Source organism: Dermacentor silvarum, chromosome 9 (genome assembly GCF_013339745.2).
Source record: "Dermacentor silvarum isolate Dsil-2018 chromosome 9, BIME_Dsil_1.4, whole genome shotgun sequence".
Lineage (NCBI taxonomy): Eukaryota > Metazoa > Arthropoda > Arachnida > Ixodida > Ixodidae > Dermacentor > Dermacentor silvarum.
The window spans coordinates 142,141,407-142,162,935 of NC_051162.1; the positions used below are offsets into that span (position 1 = coordinate 142,141,407).

General features: G+C 48.5%; 1 protein-coding gene across 2 annotated transcripts in view; it reads left to right on the forward strand.

The window, feature by feature from the left end:
* The first annotated feature begins 485 nt into the window (after nt 1-485).
* LOC119465036 (organic cation transporter protein-like) overlaps nt 486-21,529 on the forward strand; it is a 192,029-nt gene continuing 170,985 nt past the window's right edge. The window contains exons 1-3 of one of the 2 annotated variants that reach the window (XM_049655622.1): nt 486-545; nt 1,517-1,976; nt 17,536-17,636. In XM_049655622.1, the coding sequence (XP_049511579.1) occupies nt 1,692-1,976; nt 17,536-17,636 (386 nt within the window). In that variant the 5' untranslated portion in view covers nt 486-545; nt 1,517-1,691. Of the gene's footprint in view, nt 546-1,516; nt 1,977-17,535; nt 17,637-20,243; nt 20,364-21,529 lie in introns of those variants that run through there. The other variant, XM_049655623.1, reaches the window with a different exon arrangement.

Here is a 21,529-nt window from a genome sequence, read left to right on the forward strand (position 1 = left end):
ACTCTGCCGTATAAAATGAAACAGATGGTATAGAACACTGCTTGTGCCGAAGAAGAAATATTTTGGTTATATTGCTGCGGCATTTAATTAGCACATTAAATTGTTTTATTTTGTTCTCTAACTTGATATTGAAGTGATGTAATGTGATTGAATTAGAAATGTAATTATGCTCGTGAATGTGTCATGCACATTCTAACCGGACACGAAGTTTAGTTTAGCAATATTTTACTGTATTTTGGGCAGCATGCGTATGCGTAACAATCTCAGCCAGCAATGCATGGCAGAGGTGAGTGTGCGTGGAGAGAATATGAAGTAGCCTACAAGAATGCGTTTTACTAAACGATCATAAAGTAATGGAGATAAGACAGTTGTGCATGGACGTAGCCCTTATCCGACACCCATGTCAAGGAGGTTTGCTGCCGAGGCGAACAAAGAAAAACAGAAACACCAAGATTTATACAACCTTCGCCTAACAGCTGAGCCCATGAAACGCCCAAGCTCCTTCATTCGTGTAGTGACGTGGAGTCCATGCCACTTCGTTCAAGGTAATGGCTGCGTGTCGCCAGAGTTGCGCGCCCGTGAGCTGCGTGGAAAATATATGCCAAGAAGCACAACCCTTGATAGCGCAGTTGCTGCACCTTGGCATAGCTTTTTTCCATATAGCTCACGCTTACCAGACTATGCTTGTGTCGTCGTCGTACAATTTGAAGACGACGCCAAGTGTCGCGAGCCGATGAAGGTTCTGAGCGAGAATGGCGCTTTTTAGTCACCTAGGCTTTTAGCCTAGGTGATTAATATCTACCTTGCCATCCTAGCCAAGCTCTTCATTTACGATTGTCGACGGTATGTAAGGTGATGCAAAAAATATTATTAATTTCAAAGCGGCTGCTCATTAGTGTTGCGATCGCATGTTCGTTTTTGCGCATTAGACCTAAGGCACCAGGAAGTATTCCACAGATTTCAATTCTGTAGTTTAACATTCCGACAATGCAGTGTGGGTTAAGAGGGACGTCGTAGTAGAGGGCTCAATGCTAACTTTGGCCAGCTCCGTTTCCTTGACATGCACCGAAATTGAAGTACATGAGCATTTTTGCTTTCGTCCCTTTCAAAATTCGGCCGCTAATGAGAACAGACTTCGTGCTTAACAACTTTGTGCATACGCAGTGCAGTTTCTCAGTAAGGTTTCACTGTTGTTCAACTACCCTTATACTTGTTTTTATTTTATATTTGCCTTGCGCTTTCTTCTATACACACTCTTCTTTTCAAACTTGTTCTTTTTATTGATTGTTTTTCCACCTATATTTTCCTGCAGTTTTTAGTTTGTTTTTAAATGTAAGCGTGCACCAGCACTCAGACCTTCGAGTTGTTCCTGGGCATGGGTAATACAATAATATTATTAATATTGTTATTAGTAGTATTATTATTGTTATTATTATTATTAATCTTATCGTTGTACCGAAACTTGCATGCCAAGTGCCATACAAAATAAGAAAGCATGTGGCCTTTTCCATTCCAGGCACTGTAACTGAGACGTGAAGCTACATAGACAGCTTCTCTTCGCAAAGCACTGACCAAGACGCGAAGCGCTGGCTTTGCACCACGCGTTACGATGGATGTCACGAAAGTAATAGGGGATTACGGCAAGTTTCAACGGAACGTCTACCTCTTCACTCTCTTGCGAGAGGCCCCGAATGGTCTTCACCTTGTTATCTACAGCTTCTTCTTCCCGACGGTGGAGCACTGGTGTGGCCATGCCAGATACCATCATGGGAAACATAACATCACAACAGTGGAAAACTCTTGTGGTGCCTAACTCATCGTTTACAGCCGATTGGCAGTCAGTGCGTCGCAGTCAGTGCAACGCCTTCGACTTTGACATTACGCACCAAGAGACCCTGGTAATTAGAAACACATCAGTGCAGTGTGACCATTGGGAGTATGGAAAGAGCTACTATAAAGGCTCCTTGGTTCAAGAAGTAAGTATGCAATGTTTACCATTTTTTACTGTATTTAGATTCTTAAGTAGTGATTTATCGATCTTTATACTATGTATAACGAACGAAATATAACGGAAGTATTTTCCACTTTATTATTGGACAGATTCAAATCAGAAGCATTGAAAGATGAGTCATACTGTATACAGTATATGGTAACACATTTACTTATAAATTGTAACTCTTAATGTTTCTGAAGGTTACGACAGGTTCAACTAATTTCTGCACCGGTCGACTTTATTAGTTTGGCGCTAAGTAGGCAAATGTAGGTGCGACTTGAGGCGTCGCTTGCCGAAGTAGCATGGAACATAAAAAAGCTGAGATTTCAAATGTTTTCTAGTTCTAAATCTTCGAGGACTCTTTTAAAGTTTACGCCTAGAAAAATGAATACATTTTACAGCATCTTTGACATACACTGAAGATTTTCCCTGCTTCTCTATATAGAGCTTAGGAAACAATGTTAGGTATCGTCGCATTTTATGTCAACTGCGGTGTGTCGTGTAACCCATCAAATATTGCAATGTCGGTATATAACACAAAATTATCTTGTTGACTTAAGTATCGTAATTTTATTTAGGTGTCTACTGAAAAATAAACACTACATGTGCTAGTATATGTGCTAGAAACTAGTTCATGTAGTAAAGAAGCAGTTTCTGAGAGAATTCGGAGAGGTCCTGTTTTGCCAGTTAACTGAATACCGAGTACTGAAATAAAATTCCGTGCCGCTGAGAAAGAGTTACGTTATCATTTTTTGCAAACAATTAAAATTATTCAGGCATTGCACTTGTTTCTTGCAAAAGCTGCCAGATACGCGCATATGTGGCGGAACATACCACGAGAGAAAAAATCAGCCTTAAAGGGTAGGCGCATACGGTTTGGGTAGAGCACATGAGTCACAGATGTTTAAGAAATGAAGGTGGTGTGCATACAAAATATTACAAACATGAACTGTGATGGCGAGTTTACGTTGCTCTTGCACACGTCTCGCAGACCTAGGCTGCCTTTTACATGCGTGCTCTTCCTCATCATTGTCCGTTTAAACGCTTAAACGTGCACTCTGATGAGCTTGTGCTCGGAAGACACAGATACTACGCACCTCGGCGAGCCTCTGCGTTCGATGCGACGCGGTAAGGCTGCGCCATCTAATGCACTCTCGGGAAAGGCAGTAGCCGCCTCCGAGATTTCCATGCGTACCTTTGCTTAGTTTGCGCCCCTTTTTCTTTCGTTTCTTTTCCTTTTCTCCTTTTTTTTCATGATTAGGCAAGGTGCCGCGAACCATAGTACAGGTAAAATATAACTTGCTATCGCATGTAACATATGCTGCAAACGCTGCTAACATGCCAACCTAGAGCGTCATTGAACAAAATGGACATCCAACATTTCGTATTTATTCATGTCCTAAGAAAACTTATTCGATAGTTCCTTTCTGTTTAAGTGACGTGTAAAAAGTACTTTTTATAGCCCGTGTGGTAAAACAAATATGAAAAGCATTTATTCCGGAAATGCTTACACTTGTTCAGTTACAAAAAAAAAGATACATACCATTTGTTTCTAAATTTCTCTCTCAACAAAGGTTTGTTATTCATGCACATGCAAGAATTCACTGCTATTGTCATTAGCTGTTTGATAACTTGATATTGCTTTGTAACTGGCAATATGGATGAACACCTGTGCTCCATATAAAAATTGCACAGACAAAACGTGCATGATTCGGTCATGAGATGCCTCTGCAAGATAACACGATTCTACAAAGGATGCGATGCCATCTATCTGATTGCAGGGCTCTGCTCTGCAGAGCACTCTTCTATGTAGACTGCTCTGCTTTGCAGAGTGCTCTGCTCTGCAAAGTGCTCTGCTCTTGTAGAGTGCTCTGCTCTGCTCTGCAGAAAGCTGTGCTCTGCAGAGTGCTTTGCTATGCTCTGCCCTGAAGAGTGCTCTTCTCTGCAGACTGCTCTGTTCTGTAGGGTGTTCTGCTCTGCAGAGTTCTCTGCTCTACAGATCTCCTCTGCTCTGCAGAGTGATGCGCAGAGTGCTCAGCTCTGCTCTGTAGAGTGCTCTGCTCTCCTCTGCTTTGCAGGGTGCTCTGCTCTGCTGTGCAGAGTGTTCTGCGGAATGCTCTGCTCTGTTCTATAGAGTGCTCTGCTCTGCTCAGCAAACGGCTGTGCTCTGCTTTGCTTTGCAGGGAGCTCTGCTCTGCTGAGCACTCTGCAGAGCATTCTGCTTTGCTGTGCTCTGCTCTGCAGAGTGCTCTGCTGTGCTCTGGTCAGCAAAGTGGTCTGCTCTGCTCTGCTGAGTGCTCTGCTGTGCTCTGCTCTGCAGAGTGCACTTCTCCACAGACTGCTCGGCTCTGGAGGGTGTTCTGTTCTGCAGAGTGCTCTTTGCAAATCTGATCTGCAGAGTAATGCGCAGAGTGCCCTGCTCTGCTCTGCAGAGTGCACATGGTGCTCTGCTCTGCAGAGTGCTCTGCTCTGCAGAGTGTTCTACTCCGGTCAAGTTTGCAGAGTGCTCTCCTGTGCAGAGTGCTCAACTTTGCTCTGCTCTGCAGAGTGCTCTGCTCTGTTCTGCAGAGTGCTCTGCAAAGTGATCTGCACTGCAGAGTGAGCAACTGCTCTGCTGTGCTCTGCTATGCAGAGTGCACTGTTCTGCTCTGCTCTACTCTGCAGAGTGCTCTGCAATGTGTGCTCTGATCTGTACATTGCTCAGCTCTGTTCTGCTCTGCAGAGTGCTATGCTCTGCAGAATTCTCTGCTCTGCAGAGTGCATTACTCTGCAGAGGGCACTCCTCTGCTCTGCAGAGTGGATTGCTCTGCCGAGTACACTGCTCTGCTCTGCAGAGTGCTCGCCCTGCTCTTCTCTGCAAAGTGCACGGCTCCGCACAGTGTTCAGCTCTGCTCTGCAGAATGCTCTGCTCTGCAGAATGCTCGATGCTCTTTTCTGCAGAGTGCACTGCTCTGCAGAGTGCTCTGGTCTGCACAGTGCTCGCTCTGCTCTTCTCTGCAGAGTGCACTGCTCTGCACAGTGCTCTGCTGTGCTCTGCAGAGTGCTCTGCTGTGCGGAATGCTCTGCTCTGCAGAGTGCTCGCTCTGCTCTTCTCTGCAGAGTGCACTGCTCTGCTCTGCAGAATGCTCTGCTGTGCTCTGCAGAATGCTCGCTATGCTCTTCTCTGCATAATGCACTCTTCTGCAGAGTGCTCGCTCTCCTCATCTCTGCAGAGTGCTCTGCTCTGCACAGTGCTCTGCTGTGCTCTGTTCTGCTATGCAGAGTGCTTGCTCTGCTCTTCTGGGCCGAGTGCATTGCTCTACAGAGTACACTGCTCTGCTCTACCGAGTGATCTGCTCTGCTCTGTGGAGTGCTCGCTATGCTCTTCTCTGCATAGTGCACTGCTCTGCAGAGTGCTCGCTCGGCTCCTCTCTGCAGAGTGCATTGCTCTACAGAGTACACTGCTCTGCTGTGCAGAGTGCTTTGCTCTGCTCTGCAGAATGCTCGCGATGCTCTTCTCTGCATACTCCACTGCTCTGCAGAGTGCTCGCTCTGCTCTTCTCTGCAGAGTGCAATGCTCTGCAGAATGCTCTGCTCTGCAGAGTCATTGCTCTGCTCTTTTCTGCAGAGTGCACTGCTTTGCACAGTGCTCTGCTCTGCAGAATGCTCTGCTCTGCTCTGCAGAATGCTCTACTTTACACAGTGCTCTGCTCTGCTGGCTCTGCAGAGTGCTCTGCTGTGCTCTGCAGAGTGTTTGCTCTGCTATTTTCTGCAGAGTACACTGCTCTGCAGAGTGGTCGCTTTGCTCTTCTGTGCAGAGTCATTGCTCTGCTCTTTTCTGCAGAGTGCACTGATTTGCAGAGTGCACTGCTCTGCAGAATGCTCTGCTCTGCAGAGAAGTGCACGCTGCACTTCTCTGCACTCTGCACTGAATGTTCTGCTCTGCAGAGTGCTCGATCTGCTTTTCTCTGCAGAGTTCTTGTTCTGCTCTTCTCTGCAGAGCGCTCTGCTCTGCACAGTGCTCTGCTCTGCAGAGTGCACTGCTCTGCTCTGCAGAGTGCACTGCTCTGCTCTGCAGAATGCTCTGCTCTGCAGTGCAGAGAAGTGCACACTGCACAAATCTGCACTCTGCAGTGAATGCTCTGCTCTGTTCTCTGCAGAGTGCTCGCTCTGCTCTTCTCTGCAGATTTCTTGTTCTGCTCTTCTCTGCAGAGCGCTCTGCTCTGCACAGTGCTCTGCTCTGCTGTGCTCTGCAGAGTGCACTGCTCTGCTCTGCAGAATGCTCTGCTCTGCAGTGCAGAGAACTGCACTCTGCGCAAATCTGCACTCTGCACCGAATGCTCTGCTCTGCAGAGTGCTCGATCTGTTCTTCTCTACAGAGTTCTTTGCCCTGTTGTGCTCTACAGAGTGCACTGCTCTGCAGAATGCTCTGCTCTGCAGAATGCTATGCTCTGCAGAGTGCTCACTCTGCTCTTCTCTGCTCTGCAGAATGGTCACTCTCCTCATCTCTGCAGAGCGCTCATCTCTGCACAGTGCTCTGCTGTACTGGCATCTGGTCTGTAGAGTGCTCACTCTGCTCTTCTCTGCAGAGTGCACTGCTATGCAGAGTGCTCGGGTTTGCTCTGGAGAGTGCACTGCTCAGCAGAGTGCTCGCTCTGCTCTTCTCTGCTCTGCAGAATGCTCGCTCTCCTCATCTCTGCCAAGCGCTCATCTCTGCACAGTGCTCTGCTGTACTGGCATCTGGTCTGTAGAGTGCTCACTCTGCTCTTCTCTGCAGAGTGCACTGCTATGCAGAGTGCTCGGGTCTGCTCTGGAGAGTGCACTGCTCAGCAGAGTGCTCGCTCTGCTCTTCTGCGAAGAGTGCACTGCTCTGCAGAATGCTCTGTTCTGCACAGTGTTCACTCTGCTCTTCTCTGCAGAGTGCACTGCCCTGCAGTGCTCTGCTCTGCTATGCAGAGTGCCCTACTCTGCACAGTGCTCTGCTCTGCAGAGTGCTCGCTCTGCTCTTCTCTGCAGAGTGAACTGCTCTAGAGTGCTCTGCTCTGCAGAGTGCCCTGCTCTGCTCTGCAGAATGCTCTGCTCTGTTCTCTGCAGAGTGCTCGCTCTGCTCTTTGCAGATTTCTTGTTCAGCTCTTCTCTGCAGAGCGCTCTGCTCTGCACAGTGCTCTGCTCTCCTGTGCTCGGCAGAGTACACTGCTCTGCTCTGCAGAGTGCACTGATCTGCTCTGCAGAATGCTCTGCTCTGCAGAGAAGTGCACTCTGCATTAATCTGCACTCTGCACTGAATGCTCTGCTCTGCAGAGTGCTCCATCTGCTTTTCTCTGCAGTGTGCACTGCTCTGTGCTGCAGAATGCTCTACTCTGCTCTGCAGAATGCTCATTCTCTTCATCTCTGCAGAGTGCTTATCTCTGCACAGTGCTCGGCTCTCCTGTGCTCTTCTCTACAGAATGCTCTGCAGAATGCTCTGCTCTGCAGAGCACTCGCTCTGCTCTTCTCTGCAGAGTGTACTGCACTGCAGAATGCTCTTCTCTGCTCTGCACAGTGATCGTTCTGCTCTTCTCTGCAGAGTGCACTGCACTGCAGTGCTCTGCTCTGTTCTGCAGACTGCTCTGCTCTGCAGAGTGCACGGCTCTGCTCCGCAGAGTGGCCTACTCTGCAGAGTGCTCTGCTCAGCTGTACAGAGTGCTCTGCTCTGTTCTTCCTGCAGAGCACTCTGCTCTGCAGAGTGCTTGTTCTGCTCTACTCTGCAGAGTGCTCTGCTCTGCACAGTGCTCTGCTCTACTGTGCTCTGCAGAGTGCACTCCTCTGCTCTGCAGAATGCAATGCTCTGCTCTGCAGAGAAGTGCACTCTGCACTTCTCTGCACTCTGAACTGATTGCTTTGCTCTGCAGAGTGCTCGCTCTGCTCTTCTCTGCAGAGTGCACTGCTCTGTGCTGGAGAATGCTCTACACTGCTCTGCACAATGCTCGCTCTCTTTATCTCTGCAGAGTGCTTATCTCTGCGCAGTGCTCTGCTCTGCTTTTCTCTGCAGAGTGCTCGCTCTGCTCTTCTCTGCAGAGTGCATTGCACTGCAGAATGCTCTTCTCTGCTCTGCACAGTGCTCGTTCTGCTCTTCAGTGCAGAGTGCACTGCTCTGCTCTGCAGAATGCTCTGCTGTGCTCTGCAGAATGCTCACCCGGCTCTTCTCTGCAGAGTGCACTGCTCGGCAGAATGCTCTGCTCTGCACAGTCATTGCTCTGCTCTTCTCTGCAGAGTGTACTGCTTTGCACAGTGCTCTGCTCTGCGGAATGCTCTGCTCTGCAGAATGCTCTACGTTACACAGTGCTCTGCTCTGCTGTGCTCCCCAGAATGTTCGCTCTGCTAATTTCTGCAGAGTACACTGCTCTGCAGAGTACACTGCTCTGCAGAGTGCTCTGCTCTGCAGAGTGCTCTGCTCTGCAGTGTGCTCTGCTCTGCAGAGTGCTCGCTTTGCTCTTCTGTGCAGAGTGCTCTGCCCTGCTGTGCTGTGCAGAGTGCACTGCTCTGCAAAATGGTCTGCTCTGCACACTGCACTAAATGCTCTGCTCTGCAGTGTGCTCGATCTGCTCTTCTCTGCTCTGCAGAATGCTCGCTCTCCTCATCTCTGCAGAGCACTCATCTCTGCACAGTGCTCTGCTCTGCTGTGCAGCACTCCATACAGTGCTCGCTCTGCGCTTCTCTGCAGAGTGCACTGCTATGCAGAGTGCTCGCTTCTCCTCGGCAGAGTGCACTGCTCTGCAGAGTGCTCGCTCGGCTCTTCTCTGCATCGTGCACTGCTCTGCAGAGTGCTCGCTCTGCTCTTCTCTGCAGAGTGCACTGCTCTGCAGAATGCTCTGCTCTGCTCTTTTCTGCAGAGTGCACTGCTTTGCACAGTGCTCTGCTCTGCAGAATGATCTGCTTTGTTCCGCAGAATGCTCTACTTTACACAGTGCTCTGCTGGCTCTGCAGAGTGCTCTGCTGTGCTCTTCAGAGTACACTGCTCTGCAGAGTGCTCGCTTTGCTCTTCTGTGCAGAGAGCTCTGCCCTGCTGTGCTGTGCAGAGTGCACTGCTCTGCAGAATGTTCTGCTCTGCAGAGAAGTGCACGCTGTACTTCTCTGCACTCTGCACTGAATGCTCTGCTCTGCAGAGTGCTCGATCTGCTCTTCTCTACAGAGTTCTTTGCCCTGTTGTGCTCTACAGAGTGCACTGCTCTGCAGAATGCTCTGCTCTGCAGAATACACTGCTCTGCAGAGAATTGTACTCTGCACTTCTCTGCATCTGCACAGAATGCTGTGCTCTGCAGAGTGCTCGCTCTGCTCTTCTTTGCTCTGCAGAATGCTCGCTCTCCTCATCTCTTCAGAGCGCTCATCTCTGCACAGTGCTCTGCTGTGCTGTGCTCTGCTCTGTAGAGTGCTCACTCTGCTCTTCTCTGCAGAGTGCACTGCTATGCAGAATGCTCTGGTCTCCTCTAGAGAGAGCACTGCTCAGCAGAGTGCTCGCTCTGCTCTTCTGCGCAGAGTGCACTGCTCTGCAGAATGCTCTGCTCTGCACAGTGTGCACTCTGCTCTTCTCTGCAGAGTGCACTGCCCTGCAGTGCTCTGCTCTGCTATGCAGAGTGCCCTACTCTGCACAGTGCTCTGGTCTGCAGAGTGCTCGCTCTGCTCTTCTCTGCAGAGTGAACTGCTCTAGAGTGCTCTGCTCTGCAGAGTGCCCTGCTCTGCTCTGCAGAATGCTCTGCTCTGTTCTCTGCAGAGTGCTCGCTCTGCTCTTCTCTGCAGATTTCTTGCTCTGCTCTGCTGTGCTCTGCAGAGTGCACTGCTCTGCTCTGCAGAATGCTCTGCTCTGCACTGCAGAGAAGTGCACTCTGCACTAATCTGCACTCTGCACTGAATGCTCTGCTCTGCAGAGTGCTCGCTCTGCTTTTCTCTGCAGAGTTCACTGCTCTGCGCTGCAGAATGTTCTGCTCTGCTCTGCAGAATGCTCGTTCTCTTCATCTCTGCTGAGTGCTTATCTCTGCACAGTGCTCTGCTCTCCTGTGCTCTTCTCTGCAGAATGCTCTGCAGAATGCTCTGCTCTGCAGAGTGCTCGCTCTGCTCTTCTCTGCAGAGTGCACTGCACTGCAGAATGCTCTTCTCTGCTCTGCACAGTGATCGTTCTGCTCTTCTCTGCAGAGTGCACTGCACTGCAGTGCTCTGCTCTGTTCTGCAGACTGCTCTGCTCTGCAGAGTGCACGGCTCTGCTCCGCAGAGTGGCCTACTCTGTAGAGTGCTCTGCTCAGCTGTACAGAGTGCTCTGCTCTGTTCTTCTCTGCAGAGCACTCTGCTCTGCAACTCTGCTCTGCAGAGTGCTTGTTCTGCTCTACTCTGCAGAGTGCTCTGCTCTGCACAGTGCTCTGCTCTACTGTGCTCTGCAGAATGCAATGCTCTGCTCTGCAGAGAAGTGCACTCTGCACTTCTCTGCACTCTGAACAGATTGCTTTGCTCTGCAGAGTGCTCGCTCTGCTCTTCTCTGCAGAGTGCACTGCTCTGTGCTGGAGAATGCCCTACACTGCTCTGCACAATGCTTGCTCTCTTTATCTCTGCAGAGTGCTTATCTCTGCGCAGTGCTCTGCTCTGCTGTGCGCTGCTCTGCAGAATGCTCTGCAGAGTGCTCTGCTCTGCTCTTTTCTGCAGAGTGCTCGCTCTGCTCTTCTCTGCAGAGCGCATTGCACTGCAGAATGCTCTTCTCTGCTCTGCACAGTGCTCGTTCTGCTCTTCTGTGCAGAGTGCACTGCACTGCAGAATGCTCTTCTCTGCTCTGCACAGTGATCGTTCTGCTCTTCTCTGCAGAGTGCACTGCACTGCAGTGCTCTGCTCTGTTCTGCAGACTGCTCTGCTCTGCAGAGTGCACGGCTCTGCTCCGCAGAGTGGCCTACTCTGCAGAGTGCTCTGCTCAGCTGTACAGAGTGCTCTGCTCTGTTCTTCTCTGCAGAGCACTCTGCTCTGTGCTTGTTCTGCTCTACTCTGCAGAGTGCACTGCTCTGGGCTGGAGAATGCCCTACACTGCTCTGCACAATGCTTGCTCTCTTTATCTCTGCAGAGTGCTTATCTCTGCGCAGTGCTCTGCTCTGCTGTGCGCTGCTCTGCAGAATGCTCTGCAGAGTGCTCTGCTCTGCTCTTCTCTGCAGAGTGCTCGCTCTGCTCTTCTCTGCAGAGCGCATTGCACTGCAGAATGCTCTTCTCTGCTCTGCACAGTGCTCGTTCTGCTCTTCTGTACAGAGTGCACCACTCTGCTCTGCAGAATGCTCTGCTGTGCTCTGCAGAATGCTCGCTCTGCTCTTCTCTGCAGAGTGCACTGCTCTGCAGAATGCTCTGCTCTGCAGAGTCATTGCTCTGCTCTTCTCTGCAGAGTGCACTGCTTTGCACAGTCCTCTGCTCTGCAGAATGCTCTACTTTACACAGTGCTGTGCTACCCAGAGTGTTCGCTCTGCTATTTTCTGCAGAGTACACTGCTCTGCAGAGTGCTCTGCCCTGCTGTGCTGTGCAGAGTGCAGTGCTCTGCAAAATGCTCTGCTCTGCAAAGAAGTGCACTCTGCACTTCTCTGCACTCTGCACTAAATGCTCTGCTCTGCAGAGTGCTCTTCTCTGCTCTGCTGAATGCTCGCTCTCCTCATGTCTGCAGAGCGCTCATCTCTGCACAGTGCTCTGCTCTGCTGTGCAGCACTCTGTAGAGTGCTCGCTCTGCTCTTCTCTGCAGAGTGCACTGCTATGCAGAGTGCTCGCTTCTCCTCTGTAGTGTGCACTGCTCAGCAGAGTGCTCGCTCTGCTCTTCTGTGCAGAGGGCACTGCTCTGCAGTGCTCTGCTCTGGAGAGTGCCCTGCTCTGCACAGTGCTCTGCTCTGCAGAGTGCTCGCTCTGCTCTTCGCTGCAGAGTGAACTGCTCTAGAGTGCGCTGCTCTGCAGAGTGCCCTCCTCTGCTCTGCAGAATGCTCTGCTCTGTTCTTCTCTGCAGAGTGCTCACTCTGCTCTTCTCTGCAGAGTTTTTGTTCTGCTCTTCTCTGCAGAGCGCTCTGCTCTGCACAGTGCTGTGCTCTGCAGAGTGCACTGCTCTGCTCTGCAGAATGCTCTGCTCTGCAGAGTGCACTGCTCTGCAGAATGCTCGTTCTCTTCATCTCTGCTGAGTGCTTATCTCTGCACAGTGCTCTGCTCTCCGGTGCTCTTCTCTGCAGAATGCTCTGCTCTGCAGAGTGCTCGCTCTGCTCTTCTCTGCATAGTGCATTGCACTGCAGCATGCTCTTTCTGCTCTGCACAGTGCTCGTTCTGCTCTTCTCAGCAGAGTGCACTGCACTGCAGTGCTCTGCTCTGCTCTGCAGAGTTCTCGCTCTGCTCTTCTCTGCAGAGTGAACTGCTCTGTAGAGTGCGCTGCTCTGCAGAGTGCCCTGCTCTGCTCTGCAGAATGCTCTGCTCTGTTCTTCTCTGCAGAGCACACTGCTCTGCGGAGTGCTTGTTCCGCTCTACTCTGCAGAGTGCTCTGCTCTGCTGTGCTCTCCAGAGTGCACTCCTCTGCTCTGCAGAATGCAATGCTCTGCTCTGCAGAGAAGTGCACACTGCAGTTCTCTGCACTCTGCACTGAATGCTTTGCTCTGCAGAGTGCTCGCTCTGCTCTTCTCTGCAGAGTGCACTGCTCTGTGCTGGAGAATGCTCTACTCTGCTCTGCAGAATGCTCGCTCTCTTCATCTCTGCAGAGTGCTTATCTCTGTGCAGTGCTCTACTCTGCAGAATGCTCTGCAGAGTGCTCTGCTCTTCTCTGCAGAGTACACTGCTATGCAGAGTGCTCGCTCTTATCTGCAGAGTGCATTGCACTGCAGAATGTTCCTATCTGCTCTGCACAGTGCTCGTTCTGCTCTTCTCTGCAGAGTGCTCTGCTCTGCCCTGCAGAGTGCTCGCTCTGCTCTTCTATACATAGTGCACTGCTCTGCTCTGTAGAGTGATCTACAGACTGGTCTGATCTGCAGGATGCTCTGCTATGCTCTGTATGGTGTTCTTCTCTGCAGAAAGGTCTGCTCTACAGGGTGCTCTGCTCTGCTGAGTGCTCTGCTGTGCTCTTCTCTGCAGAGTGCTCTGCTCTGCTCAGTACTCTGCTGTGCTCTGCTCTGCAGAGTGCTCGCTCTTCTCTTCTCTGCAGAGTGCTCTGCTGTCCTGTGCACTGCTCTGCAGTGCACAGTGCTCAACTCTGCTATGCTGTACAGAGTGCTCTGTTCTCCAGAGTGCTCTGCTCTGTAGAGTGATCTTCTCTGCAGAATGGTTTGCTCCTCAGAGTGCTCTGCTCTGGTGTACTCTTCAAAGTGCTCTGCTCTGAAGAATGCTCTGCTCTGTAGAGAGCTCACCCTGCTCTTCTCTTCAGAGTGCACTGCTCTGCTCTGCTCCACAGAGTGCTCTGCTCTGTAGATTGCTCTTCTCTGCAGACTGGTCGGCTCAGCAGGGTGCTCTGCGCTGCTGAGTGCTCTGCTGTGCTCTGCTCTGCAGAGTGCTCTGCTCTACTCTGCTCTCTGTGGTCTACTCTGTAGAGTGGTCTACTCAGCTCTGCAGAGTGCTTTGCTTTCCTCTGCTCAGCTCTGCTCTGCAGAGTGCTGTGCTCTGCTCTGCTCTGCAGTGTGCTCTGCTCTACTCTTCTCTTCAGAGTGCTCTGCTCTACTCTTCTCTTCAGAGTGCTTTGTTCTGCAGTGTGCTCTGTTCTGCTCTGCAGAGTGCTCGCTCTGGTCTCTTTTGCAGAGTGCACTGCTCTCCTCACCTTGGGGCTAGCCCACCATGGGGCTAGCCTCAATTCAGTTATGCAGTCAACACTTTTAATGTTACGTCCAACATTCTTTGTTCGAGTGCTGTTTGCGTGGTCCTTAACTTCTTCTGGAGCTTTTTCCTTAACATCCAAGTTTATGTCCTATGTGTTAGCAATGGTAGAATGCAATGATCGTACACTTTCCTTTTCAATGACAGCGGCAAGCTCCCAGTCATGATTTGATAAAGCCTGCCTTATGTATTTCAACTCATTTTTAAACTTGTGTAAGTTTCCTTCTGAAGAAAAGGGTCCTCTGTGAGTAAATAACCGAGATAAACATACTCCTGCAGAGCTGTACAGGCTTACTGGCGATAATGAATTCTTGCTCCCTAGCCCAGATATTGAAGATTACCTGTGGCTTGTGCATATGAATGCTATGTGCTTATCTATGCCGTATATATGCAGGCTATATTGCTACACTATTCAGTCCCTCCAGTTGCCCATACCAGGTCTCACGTTCTTCACTAAATCATTCCTCAGAATTTTGAGAATGACAGGTCACCAACAAAAGTCATGAAATATAACGTTCGCAGCGCACTCGTTTTATCATACATATTCTGTATCACATGCAGTCATCACATACACTACACGGCGTGTTGATGCCTTTATGAGTGCCAAAAATTTCCCGCGCACCAGTGTATGTCACGCCCACGTTAGTCGGACCCGCGTATACTTAGAACACCGTCCGTGAAGTTGAAGCGTAACGCTAAGCCAGGCTATCGCAGTCAGTGCTTCGACCTTCGTGCGAAACTGCACTACTTATAGCTGTACGCGGTCGGATCAGCTGCAGTTCTAGTCCAACTTTTCAGTAGAAAGTTATAGCGTTGAAACATTATTCCCAGTTCTGCTTGACGTCACTTGTAATGTGATAACACTTGGTGCGAGAATGGTGCTGCAATAAAGACGAAGGCGAGGCCTCCATTGACTCTACAGAGCAGGGCCCTTATTAATAAAAACGTCGTACGCTAGAATTGTTCGTAAGAGAAAGTGTCAGCGAATCCTGATATTGGTGAATCGTTAGCGAAACCGGCTGGCCTATAGCAAAAAACATTTACGAACGAAAAACATTGTGAATTTGGTCCTTGATATGTGCGTTATTCAGAAATAAATATAGAAGACAATGTATTCCTCGCCGAGTTACCGTTACATTTCTGTGTATAGTGTGCCTATTTGTATCCTCTAGCCTAGATCGTAGCTCAAGCTACCGCGCTTTCACCTTCTCCCACTGCCCCATTTGCTAGCGCATACTAGATTATGTCATGAATGGGCCGGGCGATAGGATTCCGACGGTCCCTCTGCTCAAACGATGATTGAAGTGAAAGAGCGCCGTGCGCTGTGACTCCCCGTGGATGAGCGCTAGATCACGCTAGCTAAAATTCACTACATAAGCAGAGCGGCATGCTGTGAGACCGGCGTTTATTTGCTCGCTCACTATTGGCCTTCGTATTGCCATGCTGCAGCCGAAGGAACTTTTGGCGTAAACTGACTTTGAATTATAGTGTTAGTTCATACAACCCATTCTCACACCGAACTCGCCCAGGAATTCATTTATCGGATTCGGAAGATAAAGTCTCCTTAACTGACTTCCCATGGTATTGGCGTATTTGGGATCGGCGTGTCTTGTAACCAAATGAATAACCAATCTAAATATTAACGACGAAAAAACGATCAGACTTAGTCCTAGTCCTCGGCGCGAGATGAGACTAAGCGTTAACCGATTTTAGCATTTATTTGTAGCTGCGACGACGGAGAGCAAGTGTCACGAGCGAATGAGAATTGAAGCGTGAAGCCTCGGTGATGCCATGTTGTGCAAACAGGGTATATGGCGGAGCATTCCACTAAACATATACGACAGCCTGCTAAAGTACACGCACGCGCAGTCCTGACAGCCTGTGTACAATAACGTTCGTAGTATATGGTAACACTGCTGAAACTCTCGTTTCTGTAGTTATCAATTCATTATATCAACCAATTAAAAACGGTTTCAACCATGTTTTTTCGCCTTAGTGTTGAACCTGAACCAAACCGGAAAATGTGCAGAACCCTGAGCCCTAACCAAACACGACAGCTGCTTGGTTCGACACCCTGTCGGAAGTGTCTTGGGATGTCATTTCATTGTGCGTATCATGTGCTGAACGTGCAGGGATTGTATTTGCAGACGTGATGTGTGCTTTTTTTCCTTACCGGTACAGTGCAGTTCAACTGTCCCCCTTGTTGCTTGTGGTTTCTTCATGTTCAGCAGTTTCTTTTCTCATCTTTGAACCATAGTAAAAAGTGTAACAAGGGATATGCAAATAAAGCTAAACATGTCTCTGTCGATTTGCAAACGTTGCAGAAGGGGCTATTACTGGGGCTTTAAGGTATTTGAGGCTGAGTGCTGCACGGTGTTCGCGCTTGACTTCTCTTTTGTATTTTTCAAATTGTGACGTGCCTCACTTTCGAACAGTTTAAGACAAAAATTTGCGCAAGAGACTCACGTAAAAAAACGAATTCATTTACCCTTTTTAAGAACGAGAAATACACGACGTCAACGGGTTGCATTGAGAAGATTATGGCACTTCCTTCTTTTTTAGATGCGGAGCATCTTATAGCGGCGGCCTGTCCCGCGGCGTCGTTGGCGTCGGCGTCGGCGCCCGTCGGCGTCGGCTCCTCATTCTCTCCACGCCAGCTGTGCGATAACGCCTCTCTCCCCCTCTCCACGCCATCTGTTCGATAACGCGCTTCTCCCTCCGTGTCTGCCTACTGTGCGATAGCGCGCGCATGCGCACCTCTTTCTCTCCCCTCCTCCTCCTCTCCGCGCCAGCTGCTTATATAAACCCCGTGCATGCACCGCTGCCTCAGTTGCTGCTTCGGTTTAGTCACGCTGCGCCGTCCGATGCGCTGAATGGACGCCAACGAATCTGTCAACGAACTGTCTGGCACATCTTCAAACAGCAGCAGCCAGTTCATTAACAGAACCGCCAGCAGCTCTGAAGACAAGGCTGCGCAGAGAAGAGCTCGCGACGCGCAACGTAAACGTAGGCGACGCGCAGCGGATCCAGATTCACTTGGCCAACGCGAAGCCGCTTCGAAACGCCAGCGTCGAGCAGCGGATTCCACACTTCGTGGACGCGAAGCCGCTTCGAAACATCAACGTCGAGCAGCGGATCCTGAGCTTCGAGAACGGGAAGTCGCGTTGGTTCGTGAACGTCGAGCAGCCGAACCTGAGATTCGGGACCGTGAAGTTCAACGTAAACGTACGAAGCGAGCGGCGGAACCCGACCTTCGAGAACGGGAAGCCGCGTTGGTTCGTGAACGTCGAGCAGCAGAACCTGAGGTTCGGGACCGTGAAGTTCAACGTAAACGTACGGAGCGAGCGGCGGAACCCGACCTTCGAGAACGTGAAGCCGCGTTGGTTCGAGAACGTCGAGCAGCAGAACCTGAGGTTCGGGACCGTGAAGTTCAACGTAAACGTACGAAGCGAGTGGCGGAACCCGAAGTTCGAGAACGGGAAGCCGCGTGAAAACGTTAACAACGAGAGGCTGCTCCCGATGCTGCACGCGACCGCGAGGGTACCATCACATCGCGCGAACGCCGTTATAACGTTCGCGATGCTCCACATCAGCCCATGGTTCCCCTCGGGAAGATGGCGTAATTTTTTTAACCGGTATTGTTTTCACCAGGTGAATAAAACAAGATATGCCCAGGGATATAAATAGTAGAATTCAATTTATAAACCTTGCAGCGCACTTCCTTCTCTTTCTTGGCACAGTGGGATCTCGTTTGCAATCGAGCATGGATGCGAAGCCTTGTGCAGACAGCCACAATGATAGGAATGCTTGTGGGCACTTTGGCGTCTTCCCTCGGAGACAGGTGATATTTTATTTCATAAGCTATCTGTGTTTAATAAGCAACTTACCAGGGCTATGAAAATGTCTTTATTTTCCAATTTAGTATATTTTTTCTAACATTTGCATTCTCTCTAAGTATTACTAGCGCAGTGGAAATCCAATATCGCCGATTAAGAATTATATGGAGCTGTTTGAAATAAATTCCTTCTTGTAACGTTAAAATGACACGATTTAACAGTTTAACAGATGCATGTACAGCTGTTTTTCATTCCACTCTTTAATTGTTGTTTTTGTCTGGGACCACGTGGGTGAAGCAGACACAAGGAACCAGGAATATTCATTATTTTAGGAGCTATCAGCTGGTCAGCCATTGCAAATTATTTGAGAATTTATTTAATATAAAAGGAAAACCTCAAAATTGCATAGTGTTTAGGATTAAGAGCGACAGGAGGAAGGGGAAATAAGTGGCTGCATGTTTATAGCGATAGCAATTATTTGGACCTTCCAGGCGAATATCCGTTGTCGTCGCCAGCGTTGGCGTTGCCGTGAGGTTCCTTGTGAAGTGCATGTGCGAAAAGATCGCGGTAAGACACAGGGCACACGAAGCTGATGGCTTCGTGCACCGTGCGTTCTGGTGCGCCTGGTTTGCGTTGAAGCGAGAGGCAGCACGAAGGTCAAGTCGCTTGCCACTGCTGCCGGTCTTCATCATGCTAGCGTTCTGACAGTGAGTGTTCGCGGCCGTTGGGTGAGATATGTGTTCATGTTTGCCTGTGCGCGCCTGGGACCATGCCTGGTCATTAAGTTAGTAATCGAATGTTCACAGCAGTTTATACAGCTAGTAAATCTACTAAGGTTAGTGTGTAGCTCTGTCTAATAACTCGCTATCGCAATCAATGCTTCGCCTTTCAGGAAAACTGCGTATTTTTGTTAGTCACAACTTTACAAGATACAGGCAATCTCTTGTGTTACGATATTTGGCACTTTTGTACAGCTTCATAATTTGTCGTATGAACAGTTAGACTTGCACAGGTCTGCCTTAATTTCAGGGTATACATTGGTTAAATTTAGCTGGTTCGCTGTCGAAAACATGTATGTTTTGCACAAGAACGTCTGGTGCACTGGTGACTTGGTAGCCAGGTAGTTTCGCCGTTGCATTTCCACGTTTTTGGTGGACAACTTAGTTGCCAGAATTACCCTGGATGATATGATCATGCCAGTTTATAAGTCTCTTTCGTCAGGGTTATGGTATTATTTGGCTTATGAGGACTATAAGAGTTTTTCTTCCGTGTAAACAGCTGATTCCAGTAAGGTGGCTAATCCTTTGTATTTACCGAACTTGTTCTTAATCAGAATACCTCCAGCATTTTACTTTGGGTGAGTATAGAGATCCACGTGTCAGAAACTAAATTTCCCATAAACGCATTCTTTGACCAAATAATGCACCCATGTTCTATGTCCTCATGAACAAAAGAAATGGGTTGCGCCATTCGCGCGCCAAAAAGTACTTTATTTGCTGCCGAGAATAATTGTTGTAGACGATGGCTTTTCCTCTTTGATATGTGCAATATAACAGGTTAAAAGGTTAAATTAACCAAGCTTTTTAGACTTTTGTGTCTCTGAAAGCGTGTAACAGAACGCTGAACCTACAAGCAATAACTGCCATCGATTATTAGATGCGAAAAGTTATATGTGCTTTTAGTTTGCGATAAAAGCAGCATCATAAAAAGTTAAACAAGCTTCGGTTACTAAATTTTGCACTAAAACACCGTACTTGGCGCACAAAAAACTGAATTTAGTGTGACTGAATGCCACGCAAATCAATGCAGTACGACTAATACTTAAAGGAGAAAGCACACAATGGGTGTCACGCCCCTACCTTTATTCCTAAAGATGACCCACTTTTTCATTTAGACGCTGTCGCGCCTACGTAACGACTCCTGAAATATTGCGTAACTGCGAGAACTGCCGCTAGATTTACGACGTCAGAAAGTATAGGAAAAGAAGTTGTACTGATATAATTTTCTCCTTTTTATAGCATCTGAGCTTCATGGAAACCTACTGTATGGTATAAAATATCTGGGACGTACACCTCTGTTTTCCCTGAGTTCTCGTATTCAAGTGAAAAACTGTATTTGTGGGTCGCGAAGTATGTTGATCGTTTTATGCACGCAGTGCCATTGATAGTTTTGGTTATTTATTTAATTTCTAGCCAACTGCGCCTTGCTTTGTCACATTTTATTTGCAATTTGTAACAGACTCTTGCATGTTGAATTCAGTAGAATATTACAGTCACCGATTTAGGAATGGTATTTTGACCTTAACGCACGAAATTTACCAGCGTTGACCAAGATAAGGGAAGTGACCAAGTGCAATTTTAGCATAGTCAAATTTTCAGCGCACAGCTCCAACTTTACATGGATGGAAGAGAAAAAAAAATGTTATGCAGGTCATTCACATATGTATATAACTATAAGTAGCATCGTTTGTAGCACTCACCGAATAACATAGCGCTTTCAGAAGTGTCAGTGTTATTAAAGGCAATAAGGCCTACTCTTTCTACTCTCGCACCGACACTGCCATTTGTACTTTCTCAGGCTTGGACGGAGACCCATGATAATAACTGGCTATGTGATCAGCTTAGTTGGCAGCGTGTGCGTGGCAGTGTCTCCGTGGTTCTCCCTCCTTATTGCATCTAGGGGACTTCTGGGCTTCGGTCTCGGCATGGGACAGTCCTCGTCTTTCTGCCTGCGTAAGTTTTCTTATATTTGCTGATTCCGCACATTGGCTGCTTGCTTTGCAGGCGAACAGAGCCGGTATAACGCCTGTGTTTGCATGAATTTGCAGTTTCACGTTGTAACAGTCATTCATGATGTCACATCACCTGCAGATCGCTTCTTGTAATCTTTGTTGCTCTAGAATAGCGGAAATCGAAATCTTAGAAATCTTAGAAAAAAAAATACCAAGCACGTACCATTTTCTGTTTCAAGATGGACAGCACTTCTGCATATGCATGGTGTTCTCAAGGTATTGTATAAACGAAGATTTGGTCGTGTTGTTTCATCATATTGTATGAAAACGAGCAGCTAATAAGGCTCCAGTTTTTCGCCATTCGATCCGAGCCTGAGCACCGTGCTTTGTTTCCCTTGTTAACTATATTCGCACGCTAATCTCACGCAATTCTTATGTGAGGAGGAATTGCGAAAGAGCAAGGAAAATGGGGGATGTCGTGTGCGCTAACGAATTTTTCTGAAACGTTAGCTCTTCTTGAGTCAACCGCACAATATTTTACACAGACAAAAACGCGATGTGTAAGTAGTTCTTGCGCATCGAGTTCACATAGGAAAATCTTATAGTAAAGATTAGGTCTCGTGAGAATGTACTATCAACTTGCTTTTGTCGAACTTTGCCTTCGGCACGGTATTAATTATTTGGTGGCATCATCTATGTGACTTCAAAACATTGATTTGCAGACAAGATATATGAAAGATATTGCCTGGTCCAGCAGATAGCCCTTTGGCCTGCTGGCATATTCACATAAATTCCAGCTTCGCACACCTGCAATTCTCATACCCCTAATAAGAAAAAAATCACTTCAATTGCCGCAATTAGGTTGTCTTGCTACGCATAGACAGCGCAAACTCGTGAGGAATCGGATCCAAATGCAATGCAAAATTTAAAAGTTAATTGGTGAGCTCGCAATTCAAAACTAAGGATTCAGTGACCGCCATCGCCAAGTGAGACTGAGTGTGTTCGAGAAATAAAGCTGTTAGGTCCTTGAACATTTAATGTGTAGCAGAGGTCTCCAAATAAAAGAGACAAACTATAACGCTCAGACGGCTGTGAGACTTTGTTGTTTACGCTACACTTGTCCTTCACCCTGCGACCGCAGTAATGGAGGTGATTGGTCTGCAAGAA